The sequence below is a fragment of the Myxine glutinosa genome, chromosome 13, assembly GCF_964187855.1.
Source record: "Myxine glutinosa chromosome 13, kmMyxGlut1.1, whole genome shotgun sequence".
Lineage (NCBI taxonomy): Eukaryota > Metazoa > Chordata > Myxini > Myxiniformes > Myxinidae > Myxine > Myxine glutinosa.
This window is the reverse complement of record NC_136273.1, coordinates 104111786-104138403: the sequence shown is the minus strand read 5'-3', so window position 1 is coordinate 104138403 and position 26618 is coordinate 104111786. Positions and strand designations below refer to the sequence as shown.

Below are 26618 nucleotides of genomic sequence, written 5' to 3'. Positions count from 1 at the left end.
ACCCCGAGTGAGGCACAGTTCCGAGCGTTACTAAAATCGGACCTCTTGAAATTGGCCAAACATTTTAACTTGGAGGTCCGAACTAATTTGAGGAAGGCAGAGTTGCAGACCGCGGTGATACAATCTATGGTGGGATTAGGAACATGGGACGAGTTAGCCTGGGAGTGGCTACCCGAAGAACCAGAAGACGTTGAGCTCCGGAAACTGGAGTTGCAATTACGGAGCCAGGAACGGATCAAAGAAGAAGAAAGGAAAGGGCAGAAGAAGAAAGGAAAGCAGAAAAGGAAAGAGCAGAAGAAGAAAGGAAAGCAGAAAAGGAAAGAGCAGAAGAAGAAAGGAAAGCAGAAAAGGAAAGATCAGAAGAGGAAAGGAAAGCAGAAGAGAGGAGAGAAGAGAAACAAGCAGAAGAAAGGAGAGTGGAACGAGAACTCCAGGAAAGGTTAGAAAGGATGAAAGCAAAGCAGAGGAGAGGAGAGCTGCAAGGGAACTCTAAGCAGAGGAGAGAAAAGCCGAACGGGAATTAAAGGAACGTGACATGGCGCTTCAGCAAGAAATTAAATTCAAGGAGCTGGAGTTAATGAGAGAATGGGGAGAGGTACCACCCTTGCTGACTGGGCCGACACCTAGCCAGAACACCTGGGATGTGGGCAGACATGTGAGGCTGGTTCCACCCTTCAGTGAAAAGGAAGTCGCTAAATTTTTTCCACTCTTTGAGAAAGTGGCTCGACAGTTAAACTGGCCGGAGGAGGCCTGGACCATACTAGTGCAAAGTGTGCTGGTGGGTAAAGCTCAATATATTTATTCGGCGCTACCAATGGACCAAGGTGCAGATTATGAGGTATTGAAGAAGCACATTCTCAAAGCCTATGAGTTGGTTCCTGAAGCTTACCGGCAAAAATTCAGGAATGCCAGGAAGAGGGAGAGTGAGACCCATGTGGAGTTTGCCAGAGTGAAAGAAAACATGTTTGATCGGTGGTGTGAGTCGAAAGGAGTCGGGAAAGACTTCGAAGCATTGCGTGACTTGATCCTGGTGGAGGAATTTCAACAGTGTGTCCACGAGGACATCAAAGTGTACCTGCAGGAAAAGAAAGTACCCAAGTTGTGGGACGCAGCCACCATGGCAGATGATTATGCCTTAACACACCGGATAGGGGTCCACAAACCTAACTCCTCGCCTAAACTTCAGCAGGGGAGTTATGGAACACCCGGGGCGGAGAATGACAATACATGGCGGTGGCCTCGAGAGGATTATGGGGACAACTCTGATACCCCAACGGTTCAAAATCAGGGGGCTACGGGCCCCAGACAAACTTATTTTCTGGGGGGCCCGAGGCAGACCACGAGTTTTTCCTCCGGGCCTACTTGCGCTTTTTGCAAGAAACCTGGACACTTGATGTCCAGTTGTTACCTCATGAAAAGGGAAAACCCAGAGCGGAGTCCGACTCGTACAACTCCGAATGCGATGTCAAACGTAAGAAATCGCCCACAGAAGAGTTACCAACCATTTATTTATGAGGGGTTTGTCTCACTAGAGGGAGACTTGACTAACCCAAGACCTGTTAGGGTATTGAGGGACACAGGAGCCCATCAATCCTTCATGCTTGAAGGCATTTTGCCATTGTCAAAGAGTACAGCAACTGGGGATAGTGTTCGGTTACAAGGGATCGGTGGCTGTGTTAGTGCCCCACTTCATGTCATCCATTTGGAATCAGATTTGGTGTCAGGACCGGTCACCGTCGGTTTACAAGCCACGCTTCCTGTAGAGGGAGTATCTGTGGTTATCGGGAATGATTTGGCCGGGGGTCAGGTTTATGGTAACCCGAGGGTTGGTAAAGAGCCCAGCAGGGAAAATAACACCACACCAGCTCGGGATGGCGACAAAAGTACCAAGTTATTTGTAGGGGGACTGAACTTCAAAACAGAGGAAGAAGTTCTGACCGCTGTCTTCAACAGATATGGGCCGCTGGTGGAAGTGCGGTTGGTAAAAGACAGGGAAACGCAACGGTCAAGAGGGTTCGGCTTTGTCACGTTTGCAAGCACAAAAGACGCCAGAGAGGCAGAGAAGAATTGGAATGGTAAGGATTTGGAGGGTCGGACCATAACAGTAGGGAAGGCATTTCGTAGGCGTCGAGAGGTCTACAGGAGAGGACAACTTGGCGGTAGTTTTGGTGTTGGCAGCAGCCGATATTACTATGGAGGCTCCCAGAGTTACGGCATCTCCCGAAAGAATGATTGTCAGAGCACTGGCCGAGACGGAGACCGCCAGTCAGGTGACTACTGGGACAAGTGGTCCCACCGTAACTGTTAGGAGTCCGGAGAAGTTGAAGCACTATATACGGCGGAGCCACCGAGCCTGGGCTCCTACACGGACTAACCGTGAACGCCACGTTCTTAAAGGCGTCCAGGTAGTGAACTTTCCTGCACGGACTAACCGTGAACTCCACGTTCTTAAAGGCGTCCATGTAATGAACTTTCCTCCCCGGACGAACCGTGAACTCCACATTCCTTAAGGCGTCCAGGTAGTGAATACTCAGCTTGGCCTCCCGAAGAAGTGCTATCGAGTTGTTCAACTTTGGGGCTTTGGTCACCACCCCTTAACCGGCATTCAAGAGAAACTAGAAGTTGTTGACGCTTGGTCCAGAGTGAATTACCTTTGGAATCTCTGGGGGTTTTGGTGAAATAGTGTTGCTTTATTTTTGAGATGTGATAATTGTGCCCGTGGGAACTGATGATTTGGGGTGTGAGATATCTTGTTTGTTTATCAAAGTTGGCCTGCAAAGAAAGTTTTCGCGGTGTTCAAACTTTCTTTCTTGAAGGGGGGGAGTGTTACGAATTCCGGATTTATGTGAATTACTATTCAGGTCATTTCTTATTAATGTTTATTATATTAAAGGTTGTTGTGGTTAAATGGTTAGAAGCGCTCCTGGTAAGAACGAGACCGGAAATGGGATCGTGAACCGGAAGACAAAAAGGGAGACAAGGTCGGGAGAGAAGCGGCCATCTTGATCCTCGACCAGCTCCTACGCGAGCCGAGTCGATCTTTACCTGCTTTGGAACGCTGAGTTTGAAAAGCCCATCTGGCGAGAGGAGTTACCTGAGCGGGGTGATTGCCTGTTACGTGTCAGGTTGCCGTGGGTTCCTGGAAGGAACCAAGCGTCCGGCACTGTTGGCCTCGACGCCTCCGAGGGCGTGTACGGGTCGCACCTTGGGCCTCGCGCGCTTTGCGAGCCGTTCACAGCCCAGAGGCCGCGATCACGGGCTCCGACCCCGGTGCCATCCCGAGGAGGTGTCCACTGCAGCAACCGTTCCCGGTACGGGACGTGCACGTTTGGAGCACGTCAGCCAGGGGTCCGTTCAACCGCCCGTGTGCGGAGAAGTCGACCTTCACCTTGGTCGGGAGGGGCCCAGAGACATTGTGAGGGACAGTGACTATTGAGGGTTCCGTAAGTGGGGTCAAGGGGGGAAATATATGAGATGGCCATCTTAGTAATATTGTTGATTGTTGTTGATTGATTGGGAATATATTATTGATTAATCCGGATCCTTGGTGTGGGGTTTCTTATTGACTGGAATTCATATTGATTGCGTTACGAAAGCGTATAAATCATACATCTTTCTGGCGGGGTTCCTCTTACGGTCCGGGGGTCACCGAGACCAGGTAGTCACCGGGAGGACCACGTAACATATGTTTAAAGGATTTGTGATGTTTAAAGGGTTTGTGATGTTTAAAGGGTTTGTGATGTTTAAAGGGTTTGTGATGTGTAAAGGGTTTGTGATGTTTAAAGGGTTTGTGATGTGTAAAGGGTTTGTGATGTTTAAAAGGTTTGTGATGTTTAAAGGGTTTGTGACGTTAAGACGTTGGGATGGTACGGTGAGTGATTGCATTGATGGAAGCAACAGGTATGGCAAACCTATTCGGGACTACCAAGGTAACCGCTCGTGTCCTTTTACCACTGTTAATCCTACAATGTAACCACCGTCTAAGTGACTTCATTTGTCCCTGACCTTAACCACCTACCATCCTGGCAGTCTTGGTTTACCTCCATCTTTTGTCTTCTCCTTACCTTCGATCCTTACCTTTTCACCTTCCACATGTTGTAGTACATCGGCAGCTTGGATGTCCCACGTCCCAACAGCCGAGTGGAGATTGTTGCCGCCATGAGACGCATTAGGGTGAGTGGGTTTCATTTTGATCTCCTTACCTGAACTCACAACTGCCTTTTGAAACTCGCTTTGTTCCACCATTTTGTTAAGGTTGTGGTTGAGAGGAGAGGAGCAGGGATTGAGGGATCGGATGGGGGTAAGTGGGGGAGATGCTCGTGATCATCTTTGATGGAGATTGGTTATCTTGTAGCGTCCCCATCTGAGTCGCTGTCTCGTGATGTACGTGAGTGCAAGTTCAAATCCATATACGGTACATGTTTGTCCATAATAGACTAAATGTCCTGGTCATTTGCAGAAAAGTACATTGATGTATTCATGTCTTTTCCCAGGACTTAATTGCAGCACCTTCAGAAAGTATACATCCCCCCACCCCCCCCCCCCCCCCCCCCCAAAATTCAATATTTCGTATGAGCATCTCTCTGGCAGCGATTACATCTTCGAGTCTTCTTGGGTTTGTCTGTAGCAGCTTTGCACGTCTGAATTTGGGGAGTTTCCCTCATTCTTCATCGCACATTTGATCAAGCTGTGTCACGTTGGATGGGAAGCGTCGGTAAACATCAATCTTCAAGTCTTTCCACAGATTCTCAATAGGATTCAAGTCTGGGCTTTGGCTGGGCCACTCAAGGACGTTCACGTTCTTGTTCTGAAGACATTCCAGGGTTGCTTTGGCTGTATGATTGGGATCATTGTCCTGTTGGAACATAAATCTTTGTCGCAGTCTAAGGTAGTTTACAGTCCCAAGCAGGTTCTCCTCCAGGATTTGCCTGCATTTGACTCCATTCATTGTTCCCTCCGTCCTTACAAGTCTCCCAGTCCCTGCTGCTGAAAAGCATCCCCATAGCATGATGGTGTTTCATGGTAGTGATGGTGTCAGATGGGTGATGACCGAGCTGTACAAGGTTTCTGCCAGATGTAGCGCTTTGCATTTTGGCCAAAAATTTCAATTTTCGTCTCATCAGTCCACAGAATCTTTTACTTCATGCTCTCAGAGTCTTTCACGTGCCTTTATGCAGACTCCAGGTGTGCTGTCGTGTGCCCTTTTCTCAGGAATGGTTTCCATCTGGCCACTCTTCCATAAAGCCTGGATTTGTGAAGTGCTGCAGAGATTGGTGTCTTTCCGGCAAGTTCTCCCATCTCAGCCAAGAAACTCTAGTTCTGTGAGTGTGGTCATTGGGTTCTTGGTCACCTCCTGTCCAAGGTCCTTCTTGCCCAGTTGCTTAGTTTGCGAAGAGTCTGGGTAGTTCAATATTCTTTCCATTCCCTAATGATGGAGCTCACTTTGCTCTCGGGAAATTTCAACACTCTAGGAATTGTGTTATACCCTTCTCCAGATCTAGGCCTCCTCACAATTCTATCTCGGAATTCTACGGACAGTTCCTTGTACTTCCTGGTAGAGTTTCTGCTTTGACATGCTCTGTAAATTGTAGAGTCCACTGGTGGACTCCAATCAAGTTGTACGGACATCTCAAGGATGATCAAAGCAAATTGGATGCACCTGAGCTCAATTTGGAGTGTCATAGCAAATGGTTGTTGAATACTTATTGACTCGAGACATTTCAGCTTTTCCTTTTTAATTAATTTGTAAAAATTTCCAAACAAAAAAAAAATTCCACTCACATTATGGGGTGTTATGTGTAGATCGGTGACAAAAATATCTCATTTAATCCATTTTAAATTCACGCTGTTACACAAGAAAATGTGAAAACAGTCAAGGGGTGTGAATACTTTAGGGAAACTGTACTTTATATTTGTGGATTTGGAGAAGGAATGTGGTCGACAGGGTGCTTCGGGAAATGGTGCATTGGTCAATGAGAAAGTTACATGGAGACGATTGGTTAGTCAGGATAGTCATGGCGATGTATGATGGAAGAGAAAGTTACATGGAGATGATTGGTTAGTCAGGATAGTCATGGCGATGTATGATGGAAGAGAAAGTTACATGTGGAGGATTGGTTAGTCAGGGTAGTCATGGCGATGTATGATGGATGAGAAAGTTACATGTGGAGGATTGGTTAGTCAGGGTAGTCATGGCGATGTTTGATGGAAGAGAAAGTTACATGGAGACGATTGGTTAGTCAGGGTAGTCATGGCGATGTATGATGGATGAGAAAGTTACATGTGGAGGATTGGTTAGTCAGGGTAGTCATGGCGATGTTTGATTGATGAGAAGGTTACGTGTGGAGGATTGGTTAGTCAGGGTAGTCATGGCGATGTATGATGGATGAGAAGGTTACGGGAGGATTGGTTAGTCAGGGTAGTCATGGCGATGTTTGATTGATGAGAAGGTTACGTGTGGAGGATTGGTTAGTCAGGGTAGTCATGGCGATGTTTGATTGATGAGAAAGTTACGTGGGGAGGATTGGTTAGTCAGGGTAGTCATGGCGATGTTTGATTGATGAGAAGGTTACGTGTGAAGGATTGGTTAGTCAGGGTAGTCATGGCGATGTATGATGGATGAGAAAGTTACATGTGGAGGATTGGTTAGTCAGGGTAGTCATGGCGATGTATGATGGAAGAGAAAGTTTCGTGTGGAGGATTGGTTAGTCAGGGTAGTCATGGCGATGTTTGATTGATGAGAAGGTTACGTGTGGAGGATTGGTTAGTCAGGGTAGTCATGGCGATGTTTGATTGATGAGAAAGTTACGTGTGGAGGATTGGTTAGTCATGGCGATGTTTGATTGATGAGAAGGTTACGTGTGGAGGATTGGTTAGTCATGGTAGTCATGGTGATGTATGATTGATGAGAAGGTGACGTGTGGAGGATTGGTTAGTCAGGGTAGTCATGGCGATGTATGATTGATGAGAAGGTTACGTGTGGAGGATTGGTTAGTCAGGGTAGTCATGGCGATGTTTGATGGATGAGAAGGTTACGTGTGGAGGATTGGTTAGTCATGGTAGTCATGGTGATGTATGATTGATGAGAAGGTTACGTGTGGAGGATTGGTTAGTCAGGGTAGTCATGGCGATGTATGATTGATGAGAAGGTTACGTGTGGAGGATTGGTTAGTCATGGTAGTCATGGTGATGTATTATTGATGAGAAGGTTACGTGTGGAGGATTGGTTAGTCAGGATAGTCATGGCGATGTTTGATTGATGAGAAGGTTACGTGTGGAGGATTGGTTAGTTAGGATAGTCATGGCGATGTTTGATTGATGAGAAGGTTACGTGTGGAGGATTGGTTCGTCATGGTAGTCATGGCGATGTTTGATTGATGAGAAGGTTACATGTGGAGGATTGGTTAGTCAGGATAGTCATGGCGATGTTTGATTGATGAGAAGGTTACGTGTGGAGGATTGGTTCGTCATGGTAGTCATGGCGATGTTTGATTGATGAGAAGGTTACGTGTGGAGGATTGGTTAGTCATGGTAGTCATGGCGATGTTTGATTGATGAGAAGGTTATGTGTGGAGGATTGGTTAGTCATGGTAGTCATGGCGATGTTTGATTGATGAGAAGGTTACGTGTGGAGGATTGGTTAGTCATGGTAGTCATGGCGATGTTTGATTGATGAGAAGGTTACGTGTGGAGGATTGGTTAGTCAGGGTAGTCATGGCGATGTTTGATTGATGAGAAGGTTACGTGTGGAGGATTGGTTAGTCAGGATAGTCATGGCGATGTTTGATTGATGAGAAGGTTACATGTGGAGGATTGGTTAGTCAGGATAGTCATGGCGATGTTTGATTGATGAGAAGGTTACGTGTGGAGGATTGGTTCGTCATGGTAGTCATGGCGATGTTTGATTGATGAGAAGGTTACGTGTGGAGGATAGGTTAGTCATGGTAGTCATGGCGATGTTTGATTGATGAGAAGGTTACGTGTGAAGGATTGGTTAGTTATGGTAGTCATGGCGATGTATGACGGATGAGAAGGTTATGTGTGGAGGATTGGTTAGTTATGGTAGTCATGGCGATGTATGACGGATGAGAAGGTTATGTGTGGAGGATTGGTTAATGGTTAGTCATGGTAGTCATGGCGATGTTTGATTGATGAGAAGGTTACGTGTGGAGGATTGGTTAGTCATGGTAGTCATGGTGATGTTTGATTGATGAGAAGGTTACGTGTGGAGGATTGGTTAGTCAGGGTCGTCATGGCGATGTTTCATGGATGAGAAAGTTACGTGTGGAGGATTGGTTAGTCAGGGTAGTCATGGCGATGTTTGATTGATGAGAAGGTTACGTGTGGAGGATTGGTTAGTTATGGTAGTCATGGCGATGTATCATGGATGAGAAGGTTATGTGTGGAGGATTGGTTAGTTATGGTAGTCATGGCGATGTTTGATTGATGAGAAGGTTACGTGTGGAGGATTGGTTAGTTATGGTAGTCATGGCGATGTATCATGGATGAGAAGGTTATGTGTGGAGGATTGGTTAGTTATGGTAGTCATGGCGATGTATCATGGATGAGAAGGTTACGTGTGGAGGATTGGTTAGTCATGGTAGTCATGGCAATGTTTGATTGATGAGAAGGTTATGTGTGGAGGATTGGTTAGTCAGGGTAGTCATGGCGATGTTTGATGGATGAGAAGGTTACGTGTGGAGGATTGGTTAGTCATGGTAGTCATGGCAATGTTTGATTGATGAGAAGGTTATGTGTGGAGGATTGGTTAGTCAGGGTAGTCATGGCGATGTTTGATGGATGAGAAGGTTACGTGTGGAGGATTGGTTCGTCAGGGTAGTCATGGCGATGTTTGATTGATGAGAAGGTTACGTGTGGAGGATTGGTTAGTCAGGGTAGTCATGGTGATGTATGATGGATGAGAAGGTTACGTGTGGAGGATTGGTTAGTCATGGTAGTCATGGCGATGTTTGATTGATGAGAAGGTTACGAGTGGAGGATTGGTTAGTCATGGTAGTCATGGCGATGTTTGATTGATGAGAAGGTTACGTGTGGAGGATTGGTTAGTCATGGTAGTCATGGCGATGTATGATGGATGAGAAGGTTATGTGTGGAGGATTGGTTAGTCATGGTAGTCATGGCGATGTTTGATGGATGAGAAGGTTACGTGTGGAGGATTGGTTAGTCATGGTAGTCATGGCGATGTATGATGTATGAGAAGGTTACGTGTGGAGGATTGGTTAGTCAGGGTAGTCATGGCGATGTTTGATTGATGAGAAGGTTACGTGTGGAGGATTGGTTAGTCATGGTAGTCATGGCGATGTTTGATGGATGAGAAGGTTACGTGTGGAGGATTGGTTAGTCATGGTAGTCATGGCGATGTATGATGTATGAGAAGGTTACGTGTGGAGGATTGGTTAGTCATGGTAGTCATGGTGATGTATGATTGATGAGAAGGTTACGTGTGGAGGATTGGTTAGTCAGGGTAGTTATGGCGATGTTTGATTGATGAGAAGGTTACGTGTGGAGGATTGGTTCGTCAGGGTAGTCATGGCGATGTTTGATTGATGAGAAGGTTACGTGTGGAGGATTGGTTAGTCAGGGTCGTCATGGCGATGTTTGATGGATGAGAAAGTTACGTGTGGAGGATTGGTTAGTGAGGGCGATGTATGATGGATCAAAAACTCTTGTGAGGGTAAATGGAGTGTAGAGTGAGGATTTTGAAGTGAGTGTTCACCAGGGGTCAGTGTTGAGCCCAATCTTTTCATCATGGTTCTTGAGGTTATATCACAGGAACTTCCCTTGGGAGCTCCTGGATGCTGACGACTTCGTGCTGATAACTGATAGTGTGGAAGCGGTAATGGGTAAATATACAGTGTGGAAGAGGTAATGGGTAAATATACAGTATGGAAGAGGTAATGGTTAAATATACAGTATGGAAGAGGTAATGGTTAAATATACAGTGTGGAAGAGGTAATGGTTAAATATACAGTATGGAAGAGGTAATGGTTAGATATACAGTATGGAAGAGGTAATGGTTAAATATACAGTATGGAAGGGGTAATGGTTTAATATACAGTATGGAAGAGGTAATGGTTAAATATACAGTATGGAAGAGGTAATGGTTAAATATACAGTATGGAAGAGGTAATGGGTAAATATATAATATGGAAGAGGCAATGGTTAAATATACAGTATGGAAGGGGTAATGGTTAAATATACAGTATGGAAGAGGTAATTAAACAAGGATGTATCAATTGAATGCAGGTTTATTAGCAACAACGATGAACAATCAATCTGCAAGACAAAGAAAGCGATGGTAGATATTAGAATAAGATAATAGATACAGAATATGCAAATAACAATGCGCAGTATTACACAAGATGAGAACGCAATAGAGAACAGCACCATACAAGAGTTGTCTATCTCCCTTTCCCAAAAACGTTCAATTGTGACACAGAATAGAACGAAACTGGAGACCGAGAAAAAGGATCACATGAGTTCATAATTGATATTCTTCTGAATTGAATCGGGCTGGTGGTTTGATAATTCGCTTCGGGCGGCCCGTCACCACCCGATCAATCGTCGGAGTCCTCTGAGGGCAGTTCGTAATTTCCTGGTCCATTGTGGGAGTCTCCGGTGGGTGGTTCACTATCGCCCTCTCCGACGCCGGAGTCCCCTCCAGCTGGTCCATCATCACCCGAACCGTCAAGGGGGCAGAAATAGGCAGTGACCGTGGAGGTGTGGCGGTGGTCTGCACATGTGGTTGGTTAGCGACTCTCGCGGGTGGTGTCATCGCGGTGGTGGAGCGGAGTGTCTGTGAAGGTAAGCCCGGCGCAATGACATGTTGGGGTTCACCCTTCTGGGGAGTGGTAACAGGATTGAGACAGACTCTTGGAGCGGCGATGGGTTGGGTACCAGACATTAAGTATTTCGGTACGATTGGCATAACACTTGGCATAACGGTTGGCAGCATGCCACTTTTGCCAGTCGTAGTGGGAGTTGTCATGCTGAAAGGCGTAAAACGTCGCAGGAACTTACGATTCCGGAGAGTGATTCTTCCGGAGCCATCCACCTTGACAACGTATTGATCGAATTGTTTTACCTCAATCACGGTTCCGGTCCGGTCCCATTTTCGTGGTTCCAGGCCGGTCTGGTTCTGGATCCGGACATGGTCCCCGACGGCCAGTGGAGGTAGTTTTGTCGTGTGTTCAGAGAGTCTTTCGATCTCCCTGGCATGCCGAATGCGCAAAGCTTCCTCACGATTGTTGCGTGTTTCCCGCCAGGTGTCCGATGGCAAGTATCTGCCTGGGATGATGGGTATGAAGTCCTTGACTGGCCTCTTGAAGATGATCATGGCTGGAGACAACCTAGTGTCCTGATCCGGTGCATTCCGGTACTGGAGTATTGCACGTTGGAACCGATCAGTGTCTAGTTCACCATTGGAACCAGTGTTATCGGTGATCAATCTTTTCGATGTTTTGACTGCGATCTCGGCACGACAGTTGCTGTGTGGGAAGGCAGTGGATGACAACCGATGGTTAACGCCCCACCGACGCAAGAAGTCTTGGGTGTCATGTGCCGTGAATTCTGGCCCACAGTCAGATGCCAATTCGTCGGGGATACCATAAGTGGCGAAATTCGACCGCAGACATTTCACTAGGCCTTGTGCCCCGCCAGTTGTTAGCTGAATGATTGGCCAATTAGAGTAACGATCAACGGTGACCAAATAACTCCGACCCTTGTGATGAAAGTAATCTGAACAAACGTACTGGAAAGGGTAGGCAGGTTCAGCTGAGGCTGTAGGTGGAGCGCTTGGTTGCGATGGGGCCATCCGATTGCAGTGTGAGCAGCGATCGCGCATCTCATGAATCTGGGGAGTGATTCCAGGCCAAAAGATCGAGCTGCTGGCCCGGGTGGTCATAGCCGTGACTCCTTGGTGAGCAGCATGAAGATTCTCAAGGACAAGCTTCCGTAGCTTCGGTGGGATGATAATCCTCCCCTTGTAGACCACTATGCCATCAATAGTGTAGAGGTGTTCACGGAAGGGAAAGTATTCCAAAATGGACACAGGGAAATCGTCCCGACTGGCAGGTAGACCCTGCTCAATAGAATTGAGTAACTGCAGCATCTGAGTGTCACTTGCTGTTTCGTCCCGAACATCGTCCCAAGTGACGGACCGCACAGAATCGAGTGTCTTGATGGCTGCCATAGAAATAGCCATTTCCATGCCAGTGTCGTCATCTGTGGTCCACAGCCCAGTCAAGGTGTGCTGTCTTAGTGTAGTCGATGTGGCCACATCCATAATGGAGGAAATGTCATCCACCAGTGGCAGTCGTTCCGATGGTCTGGCACCCGACGGATGTCGTGAAATCGCATCTGGTACGCAGTGTCGTTTTCCCGGGATGTGGATAATTCGGAAACGATATGCTAGGGTCCTTTCTTTCAAGTTGGCAAGCCGCGTGTTATGGATGTCCTCTAATCGTCTGTCACCAAGAAGCTTGATTAAGGGCTTGTGATCGACGGCAATAATCAGGTTCTTGCATCCCAACACAAAATACTTTACTTTTTCCAGGCTGTCCGCCACTGCTAGAGCTTCACCCTCTATCGGAGCATAGCGCGACTCCGCTGCATGGGTGAAGCGGCCTCCAGCAAGGGTGATTTTCCAGCCATCGGGGCAGCACTGTGGGGTTTCACCAGGGCATCTGCAGTGTTTTTGGAGGAGCCAGAAGCCAATCCCATCCTTCGACCAGTCAGTTGCGAGACATGTTGTCCGTTCCTTATCAAAGATCTGGACCCCATTTGCGACTTCAGATATGATGAGTCGTTTTGATTCTTCGAATAGGGATTGTAGTGTTGCATCCCAGTAGAAGGGGGTGCATGATTTTAGGAGGTCCCGAAAAGGTCGCATCCTCTCGGTCATGCTGAAGCAGTATGTTACCTGATTGACTAGCCCAAACCAGGAGCGAATGTCAGTAATTGTTTTTGGTGTGGGGAAGTCCTGTATCGCTTGGAGATACCTTTGGCATGGTCGTACACTGTCCATGGTGATCTCGAATCCAGCGAATTCGACCGTGTCCTGACCAAAATGGAATTTCGTCGGATTTTGCGTAATCCCATTACGGCCGCACAGGTCGAGCCAGTTGCATGCCTGAAAAAAGCTCTCTTCCAATGTGTCGCTCCACATGATGGTATCATCAATACATTTGGACTTGTTTTTGAAGTCCGATACAATTTCGTCAAATCGTCTGGAGTATCCATCACCTGAAGCGATGTAACCTTGGGGAGTGGTGCAGTAACGGTATCGGCCCCATGGTGTGATGAACGTTGTCAGATGGCGGTCACATTCTCTGATTGGAACGCTGTGATAGCCATTCCAGGCGTCTGTTACCGTCTTTTTGGTGTTATGTGGCACCGCCATTGCTTGATGGAAGGGTGACTGGGTGTGGTGGGTCTCACGTGTGCAGTGCGCATTCAGTGGTTGCAGATCAACTGTCCTCCGTGGGGTCCCATCCTTCTTTGGACAGACGACCATTCTGCTGCACCATGTCACTGGTTCACCAATTGGCACCGGTTCCAGAACCCCTAACCTGATGTCGCGATCGATACCAGCCTTGACTTCTGCCTGCCAGTGTAAGGGGACAGGCACTGGGGTGTGCACTGCTTTTGGTGTTGCCTCGGGGTCAACCATCAGTGTGAGAGGCGGACCTTCCATGTGGGGTAGTGGCTGGTGTTCGCAGACATTGAATGTGCTGCTTTTGTAGTACTCCAGTAGCCATTTCTCCAGCCTCTCTCGGTTCTCGTCAGTGGCCGGAAATGGGATAGATGTAGGCAGTGTAGGGGGAAGCGATCTTTCCGGGCAGTTACAATTTGCATCGATAACTGCTGCCACTGCAGCACCAACTGTGTTGGATTCGCCAATGGTTGGGAAGCTACTAGACACGAGGCCTAGATCAACGCATGCTTCACGACTGAGATACATGTTCCGTGTGTCAGGTGAGATGTAGCAGATTTGTCGGGTTTCAATAATGTCGCCATTGGCTGTGCGACCAGACAGGTGTAGGAGCATGGCGCCGATAATCCGGACCCTTCCACTGTTAACAGCATTCATCTTCAGGTTGACAGGTAACAGGTCTTCATTACGCAGCCCGAGTTTGTGGAAAATATTAAGTCCTGTGAGGCAGCTTTGACAGCCAGTGTCGGCCATGGCCTGGAGCCTGGCCGATTTTGGTCGGGATGACAGTGGCTGGCCGAAATGGTCATAAGATTCCTTATCGATCCGTGCTATGAGTTTTATGTACGGCTGTGGTTGAGACTTCTTCTTGGTCCAGCCAGAGAGGTGGTCAAATATATGGTGGTCGAGGTGTAGTGGAGTTGACAAGGTGGCCATGGCCCTTTTAATTTGCGGCTTCCAAATGGCCGTTTCTCGTTCCGTGACAGAGCAGAGGAGATCGTGGACCTGGCTGCTTTCTTCCACATCATGAGCATCCATTGATTTGTCCGTAGGTTTGTTGTCCGCCTTTTTCGTGCCTCCCCGGCAGACATGTGCAAAATGGCCGCGAGTGGCGCATTTACTGCATGTTTTCCCGTAGGCATTGCAGAATTGACGCCTTTGGTCGATGTTCGGCTGTTTGCCATGACCAGTTTTGCCGCAATAACTACAAATGGCCGCCTGCTTGTCGGTAGTGATCAGGGCTCTTTTGTTCTTCCAGTTTTTGTATTGGCTTGCGCCATGAGCGCCTTCACTATCGAGCAAGGCGTTCTGGGAACGTTTCCCTGCTTCCTTGGCCTCGACGAAAATGAGAACTTCCTCCAAGCTCATGTTCTGATTTTGATCGCCGAGAATGTCCTGTTGTATATCTTGATCGGCGAGTCCCCGACATAGGACATCGCGAACCATGTCCTTGGTGTAGTTGACATCAGTAGGGGGATTGCATGAGCATACAACAGAAAATTTGCAGATCTCAGCTTGACCAGCCAGACGGGCTGCGTAGGTACGAATTGGTTCTTCTCGGTCCTGTCGCATGTTGTGGAGGTTTACGCGAGACACCATGGTATTCTCCTCTCGGACAGCAAGGGACCGAATGGCTTGTAGTATAGCTGCCTCGTCCTTGATTTCAATGCGTGGGTTGCTGCGGTGGAGGTCACGTCGTAGGTTATCATCACAACATTCAAGGAGTTGAACGCGAACATCATTGCCGATTATCTGGGTCGCTGCCTTGTAACCATCCCATCTTCTGGTGAAATATTGCCAATCTTCGCTGGTACCGCCGGTTTGGATACGAGGACGGCTGACTTTGTCCGGTTTTGCTGGTGCAATGGACGTGTGAGTCATGGCGTGGATGGAGAGCTGGATAGCAGCAACGGCATTGTCAGTGCTGTCAGTAACGTAGACACAGCTCGGGAAGGGGCAGACTGCAGCAGGCATCTTCAGATGAGTTGATTGTTCATAAACAAGGATGTATCAATTGAATGCAGGTTTATTAGCAACAACGATGAACAATCAATCTGCAAGACAAAGAAAGCGATGGTAGATATTAGAATAAGATAATAGATACAGAATATGCAAATAACAATGCGCAGTATTACACAAGATGAGAACGCAATAGAGAACAGCACCATACAAGAGTTGTCTAGTAATGGTTAAATATACAGTATGGAAGAGGTAATGGTTAAATATACAGTATGGAAGAGGTAATGGTTAAATATACAGTATGGAAGGGGTAATGGTTAAATATACAGTATGGAAGAGGTAATGGTTAAATATACAGTATGGAAGAGGCAATGGTTAAATATACAGTATGGAAGGGGTAATGGTTAAATATACAGTATGGAAGAGGTAATGGTTAAATATACAGTATGGAAGGGGTAATGGGTAAATATACAGTATGGAAGGGGTAATGGTTAAATATACAGTATGGAAGGGGTAATGGGTAAATATATAATATGGAAGAGGCAATGGTTAAATATACAGTATGGAAGAGGTAATGGTTAAATATACAGTATGGAAGGGGTAAGGAAGTGGTGCCTGCCTTTAAATGTGTTGTCCAAAGGTGGGCGGTCCGCTTCGGAAGTCCGCTTATCCGCTTATCCGCTGCAGTGGACTAACGTTTTCGAAGCGGATAAGCGAATCAGAACAACCCCCGGAAACCGAAGCGGATAAGCGTAAGCGGACTACCGAAAAATTAAAGCGCATCGCGATTCGCCAAATCAGCTGTTAGCCTGAGCCGTTACTCTGGAATTGTGAATATTTATTTAAGTGAATAATAAGTGAAAACTGAATATTTTATTGGACGCTAGAGCGGCAATAACGTCAAGATGGAGAGATTTCTGACTTTCCAGCCCAGCGGCAGTGCCAGGGACAGGCACACGAGCGACGCAAACCAGCAGTCCCAGCACAGCGACATCCACAACCCGGCGGTCAACATGATGGGGGACGTGGAGGACAGTCAGGAGATCTGCGCCCTGACCCCTCAGCTCGCGCGCAGCGAGAGCAGGATGTCGCTGGACTCAATCGAGTCGGCTGAGATCAACGTGACAATGGACACAGACAATTCCTCAAGAAGGCCCACGAGGTGGAGGAGGAAGACGAGGACTAGTCAACAGACTGCTAGTCTGTTGACTAGTAGACTCTCTTGTCAAAGAAAGGACGGGCAAATTGATTTTTCTTTAATGTAACTTGCATATATTAAAATTATATTTAAATTAACTGTAGAGTAGAGTAGAGTCGAGTGGAAAACTTTATTTCAATAAATTTTGAATAAATTATATTTAAACAAAAATGTATATTTTTGATCTTAAAAGCTTTGTTTGTCTTTGTAGTAGTTAGAAATGGCTATTTAGGCTTTAAAAGCATTAAATTCCCTTTAGAAACGTCAAAAATCGCTTTTAAAACGTCGAAGCGCTTTAAAAAAATCGAATCGAAGCGGATAAGCGGTAAGCGGACTAAGATTTTTGGCCGCTGAAGCGGATAAGCGAATCGGACTACATGGGCTGGCGGAGCGGATAAGCGGTAAGCGGACTTAACATTTTCCGAATCGCGCCCACCTTTAGTGTTGTCTGCACAGGTGAACATGTGGCACCAGTCAGAGTGAAAGATTAGTTTATGGGGACATATCCCTGGAATGTGTAGATACATTTTGTTACTTTGGTGATATGATTGCTGCAGGTGGTGATGCAGAGGCAGCAGTGATTGCAAAAAATAGAAGTGGTTGGAGGAAGTTTAGGGAGTTGTCACCCCTATTGACATCGAGGGGATCTTTCTCCAATTAAAAGGGAAAACTTTATGCAGCTTGCGTTCGAAGCGCGATGTTGTATGGCAGTAACACTTGGGAGATCAAAAAGGAGGGTTAACGGAGGTGTGCACAAAATGAAATGAGAATGGTGAGATGGATGTGTCATGTGACACTGAAGGATAGGAAACCAAATGTGGAATTAAGAGAGAGGTTTGGTCAAGAGAACATTAGTGAGGTTATGCGTAGGGGGAGGATGAGGTGGTTCGGACATGTGGAAAGGATGGGGGAGGGCAGCTGTGTGCAGAGGCGTATAAATATGAATGTGAATGGAAGGAGAGCTAGCGGCCGTCCGAGGAAAACATGGGATGAGTTACTGAGAGATGATCTCGAGTTAAAGGACTAACAAGAGGCCTAGCAAGGGATCATACGTCTTGGAAAGTGGCCATTAGGTGAATCACGGCTTGCACATGCAACCATGGAAACGACCGTAAAACAACAATGATAATTATGATAACCGGAGTTCGGGAGTTAACACAAGGGGGCTCCTCAAACCTGCTCCCTGATCTCTGGACTTGAAGCCGCGAATAACTTTGTGGCCCGACAGGTTGTTAAGCAACTGCGGGCGTCAGTAGGGATAATCAGGTCTAACAGGGTCCTCTCGTCTTGTCATGTTACCTGTTGTTGACCTGATGATCTCAGTGTTCACCCGTCTTCCACAACTACTAGTGCTACTACGGCTGAGCAAACCGTGAGTGAATGCTGGCTAACCACAACAGTGGGGCAGTACTCCTGGCTATCCACTACGTATACACCGTGTCTGATCAATGAAAGAAATGACGAGAACGAAGCAGATGGAAAATGCACAACTATTTATTTATTTATTTATTTATTTAAAAAGCGCTTGTGACAAAGCACATTATTTACAGGTCTTTATTCACCCTGGTGTTGGGCAAGCGGCTAGGGTGCCGGCTTAGGATCCTAGGATCCTGGGTTCGAATCCCGGTCGATCGCTGAATTAACGCCAGGGGGGTTGACTCAGCCTGTCATCCTTCCGAGGTCGGCAACTTGATTACCAGTTCACTGGTAATTCCCTGTTTGTCGTTAAAGGTGGCAAAAAGGGTTGGCGTCAGGAAGGGCATCCGGCCGTAAAACATTGCTTCAAAAAGGGGACCAAAAAACCAACAACAACCACGGTTCCCGAAAAAGGCCAACCCCCGCTTTGCGGGGAAAAATGGCCTCTAAAGGTGGTTTTTTATTTTTATTTTTTTATTCACCAAGCAAAACAAGTCTTCATTCACCAAACAAAATCAAAGGCAAAAAGGCACAAAAGAGCAGACTTATCCTAAGCGAGTATTCTTGTATAATCTTACCAGCACACACAGGACATGGTACCAACACTTGTTCCGTAAAGAAGAAAAATAAAAGACAGAATAATAGAAAGAGGCAGTTTGGATTATGGGAACGACTCCTCGGTTTGCCTTACCCAGCCATGTGGAGCTGAATTGGGCCCAAATAATGTTGGGTTGGGCAAGGATGAGGATGAGGATGAGGGCGAGGGCGAGGGCGATGGATTGTTAAGGTAATGACAGGAATATGTGATGTGATGATGAGGTTATTATGAGGAGCCAACCGCATGGCATGCCAGGGCCTCTGTGGAATTACTGCGCCCTTGCCTTGTGCTCCCCTTGCCTCACTTCAGACCCCGGCTATCTTGTGCTACACCCAACACAACCCAGCATAGCTCATATTGACAGGCAACATCCGAGCAGGCAGTACTCTGAAGTAGACGTCTCACAGTGGCAGCTCGTACTGATGAGTTCGTTCTCACTGCAGCAGCTCATACTGAGGCGTTCATTCTCACAACGACAGCTCATACTGAGGAGTTCGTTCTCACAGCGGCAGCTCATGCTGAGGAGTTCGTTCTCACAGTGACAGCTCATACTGAGGAGTTTGTTCTCACAGTGACAGCTCATACTGAGGAGTTCGTTCCCACAGCGACAGCTCATACTGAGGAGTTCGTTCGCACAGCGACAGCTCATACTGAGGAGCTCGTTCGCACAGCGACAGCTCGTACTGAGGAGCTCGTTCTCACAGCGACAGCTCATACTGAGGAGTTCGTTCGCACAGCGGCAGCTCGTACTGAGGAGCTCGTTTTCACAATGGCAGCTCTTACTGAGGTGTTCCTTCTCACAGCAGCAGCTCTTACTGAGGCGTTCATTCTCACAGTGGCAACTCTTACTGAGGTGTTCGTTCCCACAGCGACAGCTCGTTCTGAGGAGTTCATTCTCACAGTGACAGCTCCTACTGAGGCTTTCGTTCTCACAGCTGCAGCTCGTACTGAGGAGTTCGTTCTCACAGCTGCAGCTCGTACTGAGGAGTTCGTTCTCACAGTGGCAGTTCATACTGAGGAGTTCGTTCTCACAGCAGCAGCTCGTACTGAGGCTTTCGTTCTCGCAGTTGCAGCTCGTACTGAGGAGTTCGTTCTCACCGCTGCAGCTTGTACTGAGGAGTTCGTTCTCACAGCGGCAGCTTGTACTGAGGAGTTTGTTCTCACAGCGGCAGCTCGTACTGAGGAGTTTGTTCTCACAGCGGCAGCTCTTACTGAGGCGTTCGTTCTCACAGCCACAGCACGCACTGAGGCACGTGCACACCACGGCCCAGAACGAAACCATGTCCTAGGCTTTAGAATTGCTCAGCAGGGCGTGGCTTCCAAACGAGCACAGTCCACACAAGCATTTTCCGATCCGATTTGGATTTTTCCATTGGTGTGCATCCAACAAGGGTCGGTTCCCCAGACTCATTAGTATCTCCCTGGTTACTCCCTCCTCCTGTATGATAGACTTGAGCCTCGTCCTAGCAGTGTAGATGCAATCTTTATTGAAAACTCTATTCCTCACTTTCCATGCACTCTGCCCTCTCTCCACGACACCCGCAAGAGTACCTCTGGCTACGGCCCCTCCTCTGCTCCCACCTTTTGTTTATATGTGTGTTGTACCATCCACCAGCGATGACTTCATTTACACCTTACTGTCTGACAACATGAACCAACTTATATCCACTCATCCTAACTCTCTCTTCCTCATATGTGGTGATTTCAATTGTCACCATGCCAGTTGGCTGGGTGTGGGTACCTCTCTCACCAGCGATGGCTCCTCAGCAAAGGACTTTTGCGACTCACTGGGACTGACACAATCTGTCAATTTCCCGACCCGGATCTCAGCCAACGGTACATAATCTCTTCCCGAGTTGGTTATGACTAACTTCCCTGCAAATGTATGCTGCTCTTCTGCTCCAATCGGTTTTTCTGATCATTTGCTTGTTAAAGTGTATATCTCTCTGGCCATTCTTCGTGAGCCTCCTCAGCACCGACGAGTCTGGCATTTCACTCAAGCCCACTGGCATGGTCTTCAAGCAGCCATCAATCATCTGGACTGGTCTCCCATCTCTACTGCCTCCTACATCAACTCTTCCTGGGAATTCTTCCAAAGTAAACTGCTCTCTCTCATGCACAGATTTATCCCATCTCGTCTTCAGTTGTCATACCCTTCCTCCCATCCATGGTACACTGAATCTTGGGGTGAGGCAGTTGCCCTGAAACAACTTGCCTTTGCCTCATGGATGGCAAATCCAATGGAAGGCAATCTCAGTTCCTTCCACAAAGCTCGAACAAGTGTGTTTCTACCTTCAGGAGAGCCAGGAAACAATATCTCTCTACTCTCAAGACTGAACTGTCAAACCTGTCTCCCTCCTCCAAATCCTGGTGGCGTCTGGTCAAATCTGTTTCTGGTGTTTTTTCCCCTTCCATCCCCTCCCTTATCTCAAACGGCTACACAGCCGACACTGCACGTGAAAAAGCTGAATGCCTCAACTTTGTGTTTGCCTAAAAATCTTGTGTCCCAAACCCATCTCTCTCTGTACCCACCTTACCCAGTCTAACCCAACTGCTCCTGGACTCTCCCGACAAGGAGAAGTTTCTGTCAAATCTCGACTCTGATTCTGCAACTGGACCCGACGGCATCAGCCCACGGGTCCTAAAATCCTGCTCTGCCGCTCTATCTCACCCTCTCTCTGTTGTCTTCACCCTCTTTTACACAAGGTCATCTTCCATCTGCTTGGAAATCAGCAAACATTACCGCGTTACACAAAAAAGGTGCAAAAACAGATCCTTGCAAATACAGACCAATCCGCCTGCTCCCAATCTGAAGCAAGGTCATGGAATCCATCATTGCTTCTGATATGAAATCCTTCCTCTTCTCCAATGGCATGATCTCGGATCATCAATTTGGATTCAGACTACGCCACTCTACTCTAGACAGGCTGCTTCTGCCGGCTCAACATTGGATAGAGGTCATCAATGCCAAACAGGAAATCGGAGCCGTTTCCCTTGACATATCTCTTGCCTTCGATAGTCTGGCACCCCGCCATGCTCACCAAAGCCTCCTCTTATGGTATCTATGGAAACCTCCACATATGGCTCGTGGACCTCCTCACCTGTCGTCGTCATTGTGTGGCTCTAAATGGAATTCTCTCATCTCCTCTTCCTGTCAAGGCCGGAGTCCTCAAGGAAGTGTTCTCGGCCCTGTGCTTTTTTTTGGTCTTCATCAATGATCTCTCCGACTCTCTGGAAAATCCTCTCTATCTCTTTACTGATGACTCCACTCTCTGCCACCCCATACATAACTCATCCCTCAGATCGGCAGTCTGCAGCCTCCTCAATGTCTGCAGGCCTGGACAAAATCACAAACTGGTCAAACAAGTCGAACATGTCTTTCAATCCTGACAAATCTCACACTCTCAGTTTGTCACTCTGAAAAGACAGTCTGGACAACCCTCCCATCTACTTTCTGAACAATCCTCTTGAAGAAGTTCTGTCACTCATGATTTTGTGTTTCGCTATCTGCCATGAACTTTCCTGGGAAAAGCTGGTCTCCAAAGCTGGCTTTCCAAGCTGGCCTCCAAAGCCTGTTGCCGACTGGGCATCCTCCGTCGTGCAACGTCCTTTATTGGCACCTCTGAGCTTCTCACCACTTGCAGAGCTTTCATCCGTCGCTTGATGGAATACTGGTCTCCCCTCTGGGCTGGTGCACCTACCTCACACCTAACTTGGCTTTCAGAATCATTGGTATCTCCTGCGATGAAGCTGATTCTGAAGACCTTTCACTTTCTCACTGAACACAGAGACACGCAGATATTAGACTTGGAGAGAGAGAGAGAGAGAGAGAGAGAGAGAGAGAGAGAGAGAGAGAGAGAGAGAGAGAGAGAGAGAGAGAGAGAGAGAGAGAGAGAGAGAGAGAGAGAGAAAGAGAACGAACGGGCTGGTCCGTGTGGACCGATCAGCAATCTGACCAAGACCGTTCTGCCCTAATTAATCCAGGAAGCAGGGAAGAGAATGGGGAAGATTTGGCAGGTTGGTGGTCTTTCTGTCTTCTACCGACTCCTATCCAGCCTAGCTCTGTCCCCCAAATATTCCTTCAGGACGCACAAGATCTACCAGCAACCCTCTTATGGTTAAACTGCCAACATTAAGACTCTCTGCTCACCTTTACTTTTTAATTCTTCTTTTACCCCGCCTCTGGAACAAACTCCCACACCCTCTCCAATCCCAATCCTCCCTCCAGGTCTTCAAAACAGCTGTTCACCACCATCTCTTATCTTCCCCTATCGAAAACCTTGATCTTTTCTACTCCCATTAATCCACCTCAAATCCACCTCCTCCAAATTATCTGTTTTCTTTCTTCAAAGTCCTTGTCGTGTCCATCTTGCATATGCCGTGTACCCCACCCCAGCCCTCTCCCGTCCACACGTCTCCCAATGTTCCGTTCCCTACTGTTGTTGTACTTCCCTCTATCCCCCTCTTGTCTCCTGCTCCCTTTATTATATGTTCTGTTTGTTCGCTTTTATATGAGCCTCGACTTAGTATACAATAAATATATAAGTGAAATTGTGTCATTTTATTCATTAAAATGACAATTGCATCTATCTGCAATCTATGTGCCAGCAACCCTCTTATGGTTAAACTGCCAAAATCAAGACTCTCTGCTCACCTTCTCTTTCATTCCTCTTTTCTCCCGCCTCTGGAACAAACTCCCTCACTCTCTTCAATCCCACTCCTCCCTCCAGGTCTTTAAAACAGCTGTTCACCACCATCTCTTATCTTCCCCCATCCAAAACCTTGATCTTTTCTACCCCCATGAATTCACCCCAGATCCACTTTTTTGAAATACCAACTTCTTTGCTGGAAGTCGTAGCAGTGTCCATGTGTTTTATACTTCTCCCACCCCTTCCTTCCTTCCCATGCCCTCCCCCCAAGCTCTCTCCCTCCCACAGATCTCCCAATGTCCCTGCTCTCCATCTTGTTCTCCTGCTCCCCTTATCATGTTTTATGTTGTATGTGTCAGTTTGTCTTTTTTGCTGTGTCAGCCTTGTGTTGGCTTAGCGGTTCGGGTGCTGGCTTGGGATCCCTGGATCCTGAGTTCGAATCCCGGTCGATCAGTGAATTAACACCAGGGGGGTTGATTAAGCCTGTCATCCTTCCGAGGTCGGCAAATTGAGTACCAGCTCACTGGTAATTCCCTGTGTGTCGCAAGAGGCGACTAACAGGGTTGGCGGCAGGAAGGGCATCCGGCCATAAAACATTGCTTCAAAAAGGGGACCACGGTGCCCGAAAAAGGCCAAGCCCTGCTCTGCGGGGAAACATGGCCTTCAAAGGTGTTTTTTTTTGTGAGTTTGTGTTTTTTGTGATCAATGTTAGCTCTTACACGAGCCTCGACCTTCTATACCAAAAAAATAAAATGAAAAGGATTTTCTAACCAAAGATGATATAATTCCACATTTCCTGGTTTAGCATTAACGTTTTATTTGGGCACGAAGCAGAGTGGTGTGATGTGACGTCGGATCGATTCCAAAAGCAATCTGCAGGTGTCACATTTGTTTTTGCTTTTACTTTGCCTCTCAGCAGAAGTCCTATTCCTGTTGGGTAGAGAATGAAACATTTGTAAAGGAATGTTTTTGGGTTTTTTTGCATTTTCATGTGCATTGCCACATCGTGGCTTCAGATAATCTTCTTTACCTCTATTATCCGTGAATATTGGCAGGTATACAAGCCGTTGTTGCATTCCGAGCCGTAAACGTGACCCGGATGTTTGTGACGTGACAAAGTGCACCTCCTTGGTGAACAAAAGCTGCGGATACAGTTAAATAGATCAACTGAACCGGAGTAGGTTATTTGAATGCTTCCTGAACTACCTTTGTATCATCCTTCATGCCAAGTGCTCTACTCCGATGTTACCTTGGGTTGTGGTGTCGAGAGGAAAGGAGGGGCGCCGACCGTTACCAGTAGCAGCAGCGGCAATGATTGATTACGTGGCCGTTTGTTTCAGACAAAGTTCAGTTTACGTTGCGGTCACGAGGCCCTCGTGGCTCCTCCCTCTTCTTCACGGGCATACCAGCGCCCGCCGTATCCATGGAAAGTCCGCCACGCCCTTGTCAGTCCCCGCTGGATGCTCTGTTTTTCTCGCTTTGTGACCGAAGTGTTTATGCCCCCTATTTGTGGGGAATCGTTATTCGGAGAGCCTTGCGATTCGAACAAACACCCAACGCCCTTTTCATTTTGAGAATGCCAACTGATCGACAGGAAGCAACTTTTATTCGAAATTAATTGAAGACCATAGAATTATAACCAGGCTGTCACATTTTATTTTTCCCCCAGTTTTTCATGTTGTTCACGTTTTTCACGTTTTTCAAAATATTTTTCACGTTTTTCTCGAAATGACTAAAATGTGACTTAGCCTGGTTATAATTCTATGGTCTTCAATTGTGCAAGTATTCGCTTTTTAGGAGTGTGTGCCATTGAGTTTTAAACGCAGAATTAAAAACACTAGGGCATGCCCGTACTATATTATATATATCTAAAATTATATCCCCCCCCCCCCTCTATTTACATGAAATGGTTTGGTCCATTCGCAAAGCCAAAGCGAACGGCTTGCGAGTACGGTGACAATCCCCCCCCCCCCCCCTCTATTTACATGAAATGGTTTGGTCCAAAGCGAACGGCTTGCGAGTACGGTGACAATCCCCCCCCCCCCCCCTCTATTTACATGAAATGGTTTGGTCCAAAGCGAACGGCTTGCGAGTACGGTGACAATCCCCCCCCCCCCCCCCTCTATTTACATGAAATGGTTTGGTCCAAAGCGAACGGCTTGCGAGTACGGTGACAATCCCCCCCCCCCCCCCTCTATTTACATGAAATGGTTTGGTCCAAAGCGAACGGCTTGCGAGTACGGTGACAATCCCCCCCCCCCCCCCTCTATTTACATGAAATGGTTTGGTCCAAAGCGAACGGCTTGCGGAGTTTGGTAAATAAATCGCCATAGCTCGGTAACTACTTGTCCGATTAATATGAAACCTTGAAAAGGCACATCCTCGGGTCCCCAGCAATATACCTGGCAAGTTTAAAGTATATCGGACCCGTGGTTGTCGAGAAACAGCGGTCACAGACACACAGACACACACACATACACACACACATACACACAGAGATTACTGGAATTATAGATAGATTGTTTAATGGGGGATGTTGGGCAGCGGTGGTTCTTCTTCTAAAGGAACTTTTTCGTTCTCGCTGCAAATTGCGTGCGGAGCAGCGCCGGAGGTATATTGGACTCGGGATTGGGGTTTTTACCCCCAATCCAAAACCGGCACGGCAATCGTTCCGACATCAGCGAGCAAGTTTGAAACGAAAGCAAACTCTTCGTCCTGCTTCGCTTTGGCTGGAATTGAACTGACAACTTCTGGGATTCTCACCATGTTTTGTAATTGAACCCCCCCACTCTACTTGTCTCGCTCACCTGGATCCTCACACACAATATTTGGTGACGGACCAACGGTTGTCGATCGTTGAGCGAACAGAGATCAATGTTGTACAGAGTAAAGACGAGCGGTCGTCCCGCTCGGTAACCCATGTGTGTGTGTCATGTATGTACCTGTGTTTGTTTGGGTCGTGTGTCTTCTGTGCAGTACGAGTTCAAAGCAAAAAACATAAAGAAGAAGAAGGTCGATTTGGCGGTGTCTGTAGAAGGTGTCAAGGTTTCTTTGCGCAAGAAGAACAAGGTTGGTTTGGTTGCATCACAATACAATTTTACTCATTCACAAGTGTAGTCCGGTGTAGTCCCGGTCTCTCCTCGTTTCCTCCACCTCTCAAGGTACGCGGAGGTTATGTTTTCACACCTGTCTGTCCCTGTGAACAGGATATTTCAAAAACGGTTGTGGATGAATTGGGATGAAACTTTGTGAACAGGGAGGGAATGTGATGAGAATGAAGCGATTTGATTTTGGTTCAGGTCCGAATCCAGACCCGGCCTATCGGTGGGATACAAAACGTAAACT

General features: G+C 47.3%; 1 protein-coding gene across 9 annotated transcripts in view; it reads left to right on the top strand.

Moving 5' to 3' along the window:
- The window catches only part of NOS1AP (nitric oxide synthase 1 adaptor protein), a 72490-nt gene that overhangs the window by 5783 nt on the left and 40089 nt on the right, over positions 1-26618 (top strand). For 5 of the 9 annotated variants that reach the window (XM_068134890.2, XM_068134886.2, XM_078767847.1 and 2 more), the window contains exons 2-3: positions 4102-4173; positions 26250-26342. In XM_068134890.2, coding sequence (XP_067990991.2) covers positions 4102-4173; positions 26250-26342 — 165 coding nt within the window. Of the gene's footprint in view, positions 1-4101; positions 4174-5211; positions 5322-26249; positions 26343-26618 lie in introns of those variants that run through there. The other 4 variants (XM_078767846.1, XM_068134887.2, XM_078767848.1 and 1 more) reach the window with 2 other exon arrangements.